The 11,053-nt window shown below is 31.1% G+C and overlaps 1 protein-coding gene and 1 long non-coding RNA gene across 2 annotated transcripts; both read right to left on the minus strand.

The window, feature by feature from the left end:
- Positions 1-950: 950 nt before the first annotated feature.
- On the minus strand, positions 951-5,513 carry LOC134240810 (uncharacterized). The gene is made up of 3 exons (XR_009986524.1): positions 5,474-5,513; positions 4,390-4,463; positions 951-1,091 (listed from the first exon to the last, which is right to left on the minus strand). It is a non-coding gene; the product is annotated as an uncharacterized LOC134240810 (long non-coding RNA).
- A 2,334-nt stretch (positions 5,514-7,847) lies between these two features.
- LOC134240806 (tetraspanin-3-like) lies at positions 7,848-9,786 on the minus strand. Its single transcript, XM_062722884.1, has 4 exons — positions 9,721-9,786; positions 8,640-8,981; positions 8,395-8,502; positions 7,848-8,036 (listed from the first exon to the last, which is right to left on the minus strand). The coding sequence occupies exons 1-4, from the start codon at positions 9,778-9,780 to the stop codon at positions 7,848-7,850; spliced, it is 699 nt and encodes a 232-aa protein (XP_062578868.1). The 5' UTR covers positions 9,781-9,786.
- Between the last annotated feature and the right edge of the window lie 1,267 nt (positions 9,787-11,053).

Here is an 11,053-nt window from a genome sequence, read left to right on the forward strand (position 1 = left end):
TACGGTACTTACTTACATTTTGCAGTTTATAAATCGTTCCCTTTGTTTATCTCGAAGCCTACTTTTGGATGACACTCATCAAAAGTCATTATGATAGTAACTGTAAACGAATCATCATGCCTTTAACCCAAATGCGTAGGAAAAGAACCTTGACCTTTTATACATGTATGAAAGTGCATATAAAGGTAATGCAATCTTACGGCACATCTATTTAAATTTCATGGTGCAGGAAACAAAATATCATAAAACAGACCTTTTGATTTTGTTCACCGACAGTTTGTTTATTCTTGGGTTAGGTATAACAGTATATATTTCTGTGGATAATATGTAAAATGTTCCAAGAATTTGGTTTTGAAACTTTGCTTTTTAAGACAGGTGACAGTACTCCTTACTAAAAATGTTATATTGGATTCGGCTTTCTTTCCTCGCAAAAATTGTAATTTTTTTATATTTCATGTCCATAATCAAAGATTTCCAATATAAAACCTAAACATACATCACCTTCAAACATTTTATGTGTCCTTCAGGGATATATGATGCGGTCTTTTGTTTAGACCATTTCGCAATTTCAGATCATTGTTAGCAACATATTCAGGTTTGAATTCATATCAGTCAAAAGTTTTAAATGTAAAAACTGGAGAAAACATGTTTACAAACAATTTTCCTCGTCAAATCTGTAAAACTGGTATGACAAAAACACAGTAAACATTTTTTAAAATGTTACAGAAACAGTAACAGTTCAGGTCAAATTATTCTTCATCATCAGGAAGCAAACATAAAACATAGTTAATTAAATTAATCACGTATAAAAATTCACCAATAAACAATGGCGTCCCTGCGCAGCAGACGATAACAATCTCTAATTTAGACCAAGGGACAGAAAACTTTAATCAATCGTTCTCAGTTTACTATATAAACTAAAATGTTTTCCCAGCTATTAATAATATTCATTATAATTTTCCCACTTCTTAAAAAAATATACAAGGTTATTTTATTTAATTTTTGACGGATGCAGAATTTTCCAAAGAGTAATCTCCCGTTTCCTTCGAAAATTTTATCTTGGAGTTGGCGCTGAAGAATTGTTAAAAGATCTGAAAATAAAATTTTAAAAAGCTTATCAAATATGAAACTTTTTAAAATATCAGCATGATATTTTTAAAATTGTTTTCAAAAGAAGATTCGTACGTCACATGATTGTACAGCATGAATGAAATTGCAGACTGTCAGATATTGAAATCTGTATCACGTACAATATACAGCTATCACGTGACATTAAACTTGACTTTCTCTCATTTTTGAATCTTTAATGAATTTATAACAGTTTATGTGACCACTTTTCATCACATAGTTTCATAAGCTTGATTAAGCTTGAAGTTTGATAAGCTGGGAAACAAGGGCTATTCGAGACACTGCATTATAAATGAATGGTAAAGAATCAGAAATCAGTAAACTAGAGTGAAAATAAAAGCTTCATTACAGCTGCTGTAAAACTTGATAAAAATCACAAAGAAATATTCACTGAAATATGTGACATTTACAACAACCGATGCCTGTTTTATAGACAAATGAGCAGGTGGATTTCAATGTTTAAAAATCATATAATGGACATCAAAAATGGGTACCGTCCTTGCCAACAAAAATTATATCAACTTATGTACTGTTTGCCGAATTTCAACAAATAATATTTGATGATGTATGATTGAATTTCACATAGCAAATTTGATATACATCATATCGGGAGTAGTTTACATTGTTTTTAAGAATCGTTTGACGGTAAAAAAAAAAAAGTTTGCTACTCAAAGGTCACCCTATATTTTGAAATTGAGTGAAAACGACAGCGTGTATGAAAGTCTTAACAATTATTTTAAAATATCGGTAATTGTAGTTATCCATGTTTGTTTTATATTCAAACAGATATTGGAACATGAAACTATTGCTTAAAACCCTCAAAACAAAATTTACCATAAGATGTACTTGATATAAACGGCGAAGGTCTGACAAGAGCAAAGGAATGCAAGAGCAGAAAGACAAATTTATATGCAATTTTCTTAAATAATGGTGGCATTGTTGTTCAAATTCGTAATCGGGGAAACAGTTTAATTTCTGGAGGAGTCTAGAAAGCAATTTTTTTTGGAAAAAAATCGAAAGGTTTATTAGAGGAAGGACCCAGAATCGGGAATCCACTATATTGAATTTCTCCATGACAGCTTTCAAATCCGCATGCCCTGAAGAATAAAGGGGTTTTCGGGATAAACAGAAAGTTAATGTTTTCACATTACCAATTTTCGCAAGATCTTTGACCTTTTGACTTGCTTCTATTTCCTAACCTGAAAAAAAAACCTTTCAGAAGGAAGAAACAAGTCAAGGAAATCATTGGATCTGCCAATTTCCAGTATACTAAGGGTCATATCCCAAAGCTCTAAAAACAATCAGAAATTGGATAGAAAATGTGTTTGAATTAAAAGAGATTAATAAGTAAAATCATGAAGACTAAATCATTTAAAAGCGTCTTTTGCTTCTTTATGAGCACCGAGGACATTATTTATTGAACAGCCCTCGTAAGTCTAATTTAAATAAGATAAATCAAAGAATTGATTAAAAGAAAATGAGACCAACCTACAGTTTTAAATCAAGACAAAAGAAATAGACTTATCAGAGTAGAGTTAGAAAATTATGAAATTGTCAAAAATAATTCTAATTCAAAATATCAAATGAAAATCTATTTATTTATGAGAGAGAGAGAGAGAGAGAGGTTTTTTTACTTAGACAAATTTCAATACCCAGGTCAAAAAAGAGAATCATATATGTGAATTGCTTGTCTACCCTTGTATATTTATAAGAATAATCTACAATCATCCCCTTGTTAGTTTTATAATACAATATTAATCCAAATAACGAATCTGAGATGTATTTGTATTACGTTCTTGTATTACGTGACCTAAGAATGAAAAAGTCATGGTAATCATGAAACAACAAAACCTAAAATCAATTTTTAAGTAGAATAATCAATTAAAAATTTTTAACCTGTTTTTAGCTAGAGTTTTGTTTCGTTATTTCATCTAGTATCCGAGAGACGTTTAATAAAAATGTCATCGGTGTTTGGAAAGAAACAACAAACGCTTTTCTATGATCAAGTCTTAAAGATTAAAGTAAAATATTGTCTTTTGATCAAAAGTTTAAAACACATGTCCGTAAAATATTTATTCAATTTCTAATTGTTTTAGAACAGATTTTTGAGTATGACCCTTCGTATACTGGAATATGACAGATCCTATGATTTCCTGTGCTTGTTTTTTTTTTCTTTTTGAAAGGTATTTTTTCAAGTTTGGGAAATGAAGCCAGTCAAAGATTGAAAGAGCTGGGCATTATTGTTGTTGCGACCAAACATTCACTAATTTTTATCCCCAGAAATTCTTTACGCTTTATGGCCTGTAGATTTGGACGCTGTCATGAAGAAATTAAATGTAGTGAATTCCTCATTGTGGCTCCTTCGTCTCATAAATTTTTCACTTTTAAGCAAAAAAATTCTTTCAAGACTCTTCCAGAAAATGACATTACTTCCCCAATAAGAATTTGAACAACAAGACCACTAATTTAAAAAAAAGATGGCAAGTTAAACTATTTTTGTGCTCATACAATTCTTTGCTTTCTTCAGGCTTCCGCTGTTTTGTCAAGTGTATCTCTTTGTAAATTTGTTTTGAGGGTGTAAAGCAAAATGGATTTAAGTTTCATTATCTGTTTTAATTTCTGACAAACATGGATAATTAATTTTTTTTATTTTTTACAATAATTGTTTAGATATTCCTACACGCTGTCGTTTTCACTCATTTTCCAAAATATTGGGTGACCTATGAGCATTAAACATGTTTCTTTAAAACAGTGTTACACACATGAGCAGATGGATTTAAATGAACAAAAATGATATAATGGGCAACAAAAATGGGTACCATCCTTGGCGACAAGGACATACAACAAACATTGCTCGCTGTAAATTTCACATATTTCAGTTAATATATCTTTACGATTCTTAACAAGTTTTACAGCAGCTTTAATGGAGCTTTTTAATTTCACTCTAGTTTACTGATTCTTGATTACTCATTTTAAATGCAGTGTCTCGAATGACCCTTGTTTTCCAGCTTCTCACAATGGAACTATGTGATGAAAAGTGGGCAAATAAACTGTTATTAATTCATTAAAGATTCAATAATTAGAGAAAGTCAATCTTAATGGCATATGATTTCTATGTTGTGTGTTATCGAGCTGATGACATTATTCATTGAACATCGCTAGTAAGCGGCATAAGGTCACCTTGTCAAAAATGCACTATTTGGATAACCCACAGTAATTAATGTCATTAAAGATTGAAAAAAAGCTCAGAAAAGTTGTTACCATTGTTTGGGATCAACTTTTGATGCCTGTCGTGCATCACAAAAGATGACGAGGGCAAAGACAATTACAATAAGCTGCAAAAATAAAATTAAAGATTAACTGTTACATTTTATGGTTTTAAAAATTATCATAACAAGACAACTTTAAATCATTATTTAACATTCATCTATAGATACATGTTTATTACTTTTTTAAGTACTATTTGAAAAAAGAAACATGTATATACTGTTATTACTTTGTAATATGTAATGTAATATTAAAATAAAGTACATTCACATTCACTAATTCATGTGTTGAAATAGTGATCATTTTTATTTCAGGCTGTCTAACTCTTCATTTGATGAAAAATAAATAAACAATATTTAAAAGTTAAATAGAAATTTTAGTGCATTTGCATCAAATGGATTCATCGATGTTATAAAAGCAATGATAAATGACAAGAAAAATTATTGTCATCAAAATGAAGATCTAGGCATCTCAAAATGAACCTCGTGCTGCAATTTTACCCTGGATCTTTGTCACGTGAGAATGCCCAAGGTTTCTGCAAAGTAGGCTATGCTGCGAGTTGCGGTGCAAAATGTAGGAAAAGAATTACATCCTCGTTTAATTGCAGCTGTAGCATTTTCAAACCGTTTTTACTTATTGAACAACTTTTTTCAATTTTATTCACCATGCACTTTAAACACGTCATTATTATCCGGAAAATCATGACAATTTCCTTTCATACCTTACACACTCCAAGGCTAGGGAGAACCTATTGTCAACTCTTTTTGTTTAATCATAAATAATCAATTATTTGATGAGAAATGATAATGAAATTGAAATTTGATAACTATAATTAATACATGTACTTAGTTTAAAGCAAGTATTTAAAACATTTTACTCATGACTTTATGCATGCTATCATTCAAAAATCATTTTACCGAACTAAATAATGTCTCATTGCCCCATGTGCAGATCGGCCGCTGCTGCAACTGATAATTATATACATACAGATCACGTGATATCTATAGTGTTGGTTTGATGACGCATTCCCTATGTATAGAAAGGGAATATATTTATATTGGGCTTTCCTTAGTTTTACCTGGAAGACTCCGCATCCAGCAATGGAACCTGTCACCAAATCCAGCAGCATACCATACACTTCATCAAAACACCCCTGTAATAAAGTGAAATATCCATCTTATGACTCTATAAGGAGACTGAAGACAACCTCTTTAAAGAAAAATAGATTAGGTTTTTTTTCACCTCTACGTGATGTTTTTGTAGTTTTGGGGAGTTGAACTATGTTCAGGCTCCCTAGGTTGTCACGCGATTTCTAGAGCAGTAATTTTACAATGAATTATATAGCGGCTGTCGTGGTGTTTCTGTGTCGGCCAATTTACTCCTCTGTGATATTCAATACAAACTCGCACCAGTCTATATAAACTCGAAGAAACTCCCGCAATAAAAATAGTCCATCTCAATTTTTCTGAATTAATCTAATTTTCATAAATGATTTGAAAGCAAATTAAAAGGATTTTATTTAACTTAATTTGAACAGCATATTTTTGTCATCTCTCTTGAGAAGTGACACGTAAATTTTGATTTCCGTATGAAAAAAAGTCCCATCATTTATCATTCGGCAATCCTCGGCTGACTCCACTATGCTCCATTACAAAAAGTGCGAGGTCATCAAAGGAGCAACAACTGGTCTAACTGGTTTGACAATGACGCGATTGTCTAAATATAGAGATGTAAACAAAGATGTAAGGTCAAAGGAACGCTAAGGTTTAACCGAACTTCTTTCAATTTGTTTCAGCAATAAAGAGACAGAACAACGTTACTTTTTAAAAAAAATACTATGGAAAATATCACTGTCAGACATTTATTTGCTCTGACAAGTAAAATGATCTGTTAGACTGGAAAATTTTTGTCAGACTAGATACATGCAACTCATTCTTTTACGATGGTAAAGGGAAAAATAATAGCATTAAAGTTTGTTGATATTCGATTCCACAATTTCAAATGACATTAATTTTACATCCTTTATTTCATGAGTTTATCAGCAATCAGTTGGTCCCTGTAAAACACCAAATCTGAACTTGAAAAATGTATATGTACTTGCATTGCAGTATTTCCTCATAAAATGTATCATTTGATTTTATTATATAATTAAAACACTTAAAATTAATAAATACATGCGTATGCACGGACACAATGGTATAATAATCCCAATGATCGATCTGTGAGAAAGATCGTACCTCATGATTACAACTGTTTTTTTTTTCTTGTAATAGCTCGTTAAACTATGTCTGATTTTTAATTACATTTGAATCAAATCAAAATCACAAACTTTAAGTGCCACTCGCGTGGCGCAGTTGTTAAAAGAGTTTGCTCTACAGATTCAAAGTATAAGGCGTTAATTGATCCTTACGTCGCAGGTTCGAATCCTGTGGGATGCATTTGGAGATAAACTCTTTGGATGAAACCATATAAACCGAAATCCCATGTCGCAATATGTGCTTGCAAAAAACGATCCCTCACCACTCAATGGAAGTGCCGTGTATAGGTAATAATTTGTAAACTAGCTCCATCGACGAGTGGTAGTGTCTCAATATATTTGAAAAATTATCGAACGCAAAACAAACAAAATGTAAAGTATTCAGATACTTACTTCTATAAAGAAATTACTTGAAATGAAATTTAAAATTAGGGAATAACAAAACTTGATGATTAAGTTATAAAGATAGATACATTTGATAAAATAGATAAGCACGGAGTTCTATAAAAATTAATTATCATGTCCGAAAGAGAATAGCAAATACTCATTTTAATCAGAGGAAGAAAAATGACAATCTAGTGTCTGGTGATGGTAACATCGAATATAAAGAGTGTTTGTTTGTTTGTTTCTTGGGACCAAATATCTTGTACACATTCTAAAGAGAGTAGGGGGCATTTGGATTCATATAAAGGTAGTGTTTGAGTTTTAGTAAGAAATGGCACTGAAAGAAGTTTGAAAGTTACCCACAAAATAGTATTTTCAAATTTGGCATTTTTTTTGGTGGTGGGGGTTGTTTGTTTGGTTTGGTCAAATTGTTCAGGTAAGAATTAGAAAGAATAAATCCAGAACTAAACTTAACTGTTCGTGCGCAATAAATTACAGTTTTTTTTCAATGGATGGCGCTGTAGCTCTCCGGTCTGTCAAAATCTTTTTTCGGACAGCTACAGTTCTGCAGCTAATTTAAAAGCAGTCCCATGATCTTGGCTATTCAAATGCAATAGAAATTATTTTTAATTTTTCGTGTTGTATCTCTAACAAATCAGTTCTAGCTGACTTGAATCTGAAAGCATGAAACTGTTCCTATACTTCCCGTGAGATCTTTCAGATAACAATTTTCAACTCCCATGAGTACTTTCAGTACTTTGATTTAACGATTGACTTCCAGTACACTTGTATACATGTAGTAAGCTATAATTTAAACGTCATAGCTAACCTTAGTGTATATATCTTGTGGTGACAGTGCACACGTTGGTGTCGATGCCTGTGGAATTGTTATGCAACACGTTATTGGAGCTTCTAAAGCTTTTGTACCAACGTAGTAATTTGTGCTCCATTGTACCGCTCCAGTAAAATCAGAGTAATTATCCACTCCACAACATTCAAACTATGGGAATTATAAAAAAAAGATTGTTATTACTATTTTCAGCTTTGTTTCTATCTGAATATCATAACTCTTACCTAGTGTGAAGCCATAGCTTCTCTTTATGTGGAAACAATTTTCTTTATTAGGAAAAATCTCATTTTTTTACTTTAAAAATAATTTTATTTTGAATTTAAAAGTTATTTTTTGCTGTTAAATATACATAGAGGATAGAATATGAAGTCTTTTTAAAGTTCAGTGTGAATGTATTCGAATATCCTGACTATGGTCATTATTTGGGTTGTTCAATGTACATGCAGAAAGACAATCTACGAATTGAATTCGATGTACATGATACAAGAGATATTAACATTTGCTTTACCTGTCTATGAGCAAAATTCCAGCCCAGACTGACGATATTTGTTCCATTAAACCCCATGTAATCGCTCTGAATAGACGTTTTCAACGGATTCTTTATTTCATCTTTTATCTGTAAAATATTTTGAAGAGGAATATAATTTATTTTGTCAATTTTGAACGGAAATATTAAAATGAAAAATCTAAAATGACAATACTGAAAATAATATATTGAAGATAAAAAATTCTTCGCAAGACTTTTTTCCATACCGTGTCTGGTGAACCGTAGAGGATTCCAACGAAAATGAGTTCTCCGACGAGAACAACGATGACGATGACTGCATAAGTAATCAACGTATATTTGACTTTACAACAGGCTCCGCAACAGCCCAGAATCGTAATGATCAAAAGAAAGAGGCATAGACCAATAAAAAAATACCCTATTTCACCAATCAAATCACTGAGTTTGAAGGAAGAAACATCCACAGTCCCAAAGTAATTTTTCTCCAATTCACTTTGTAACGTAGCCAAAGTAGTTTTATAATAAGATTCCAGTAAACTTTCTCCCACTAAACATATCAATCCAATAGCGAGAAACACCAGGCCAAGAATCTGCAAAAAGAACACTTAATATAATTTTCATATTTTAAAAAATTACTGTTATGTCGAAAATTCATATTCTAAAAATGCATCAGTTGTTTTACCAAAATGTAACATTTTTTTCTCTCATTCTATGTTCATTATTTGACATAATCTGACATTTATCATTGCTCGTGTATTGTAAATTAGATTGCGTCAAACTTAAGATTATTATTCAATATATCTTCCGCATTTCACAACGGTCTTCATAGACGTACTATATAAGTCTACAAACTTAACATTGGGTAACGGGATTTGTCACTCCACTTACATTTAGATTCACCATAAGCATAATAAAGCACATACTTATGTACTTAGTATCAGGGAGTCAAGTGGGACCGCTCTTATTTCCAAACATAACATTAAAATGTCCATTTTAAAAAGGGTTCCCCTGTTTTGTCAGAAAATGACTAAAAAATTGCTACTAATGTAGTACTAAAGAAATAATTTTTTGTTTTGAATTAATATGGACCCTCTACCCTAACCACATTAATAAACGTCTAAAAAATATGTTGTATATTTCGATTTTGGAATTTTTTTGGGGGTTACTCCTTTTTTTTCTTTTTAATTTCTTAGCTAAGAAATTTTTTGCACCCCTTTTTCAAATACGATACTACGTGTCTATATAGAAAATATTGTACTTGATCGAAACATTGAAATATTTTTGTTTAAAAGTTTTGGATGACTACACATATATAATAAAATTACTCACCAGAAATAAAATGTTTATAAGAACAATAATAATACGTCCTAGCGGCACCAGGCAACTCATTGTTACGAGCTGTTCTCTTGCCATCCTGAAAAGAAACTAAGTAAAGGTACAGAAAACAAAGCACAGCTCCTCCTTCTATTTACGTATAATCCGAATGAGGACCTAAAGATAATAGGTAATGTAATCTCTTTATTACACATTTAATACTGAATTTATTTCAGAACATTATAGATTTATCATACTTTAATCCATTAACTATTTATGTGAGTTGTGAGGACAATGTTTCGTCAAGCTTTAAACAACTTGTTGATTGAATATTGAAACACGATAACTGTTTTATCCCGGTAAGAAAGATGCTTCAGCTAGTGTCCATATTGATAATGTATATTGCAATGTGTGGATGCCCTCAAATACCAGGGCAATGATCGATGGTTTTGGTTCTTTTTTTTAAAAAGGCAAGACCATTGATGAAAAAACAGACTACGTGTATATTCTTGCATCGAAAATATAAGATATATTTGAAGATATATTTGAACATTTTTTTAAAAATGCAAAATTGTCTATGTGAATATAGAGGTTTTCTAGAGGGCATTTTTGTCGCATATATCTCATGGTTTACTTTTAATTAACCCTACACAATTTATTTATTTTCGATGAAAGGTGTGTGGCTTTTCCAAAACAAAAAAGGACCGAATTTCAAAAAATTATTACGCGTTTTAGCTGTTTAAGGTTAAATATAAAATATTTAACTGATCTTTTTTGTGCAGGAAAATAGGGAGTGTCAAGTCACCTCCTTTTAAATCCTAATACTGTTTTCTTTGTTTAACGTTTCTCTTCGATATAGTGTGATGCACACCTCCGCTCAAATTCGAAGAACCCGATGATTATATATAATTTTCCATAAATGCCATCATTAAAATTAAACTTCATGTTTTGAAGAAGATATTGAAATTAAAACTAGAGAAACACTGACAATATACCGGATAAAAAATAAATGTGTGCTCTGTAGAGAATTAATTTTCATATTATTTGACATGACTGGCAATTCTTTCAATGCAAGTTTTGTGGCAAATTAATTTTAAAAAATAATAAAGCATAGTTTTACAATATAGTAACCAAAGCAGAAAGCTATAGTTCATGATATCAATTTTAATGTAATTTTTAAACAAGTTTTAATTTTCATAAACACTTGAGACTGTTGACCGATGAAGAATAAATTTTATTGTAAAAAAGGTTATTGTTACATGTATGGGCTGATACTCTAGAAACAATCGAAAGAGTTGAAAATTATAAAGACTTTACTTGTAATTGAATATACTCTGAAGTTCTATTT

Source organism: Saccostrea cucullata, unplaced genomic scaffold (assembly GCF_032062105.1).
Source record: "Saccostrea cucullata isolate Sc308-1 unplaced genomic scaffold, CSIRO_AGI_Scuc_v1 ctg380, whole genome shotgun sequence".
NCBI lineage: Eukaryota > Metazoa > Mollusca > Bivalvia > Ostreida > Ostreidae > Saccostrea > Saccostrea cuccullata.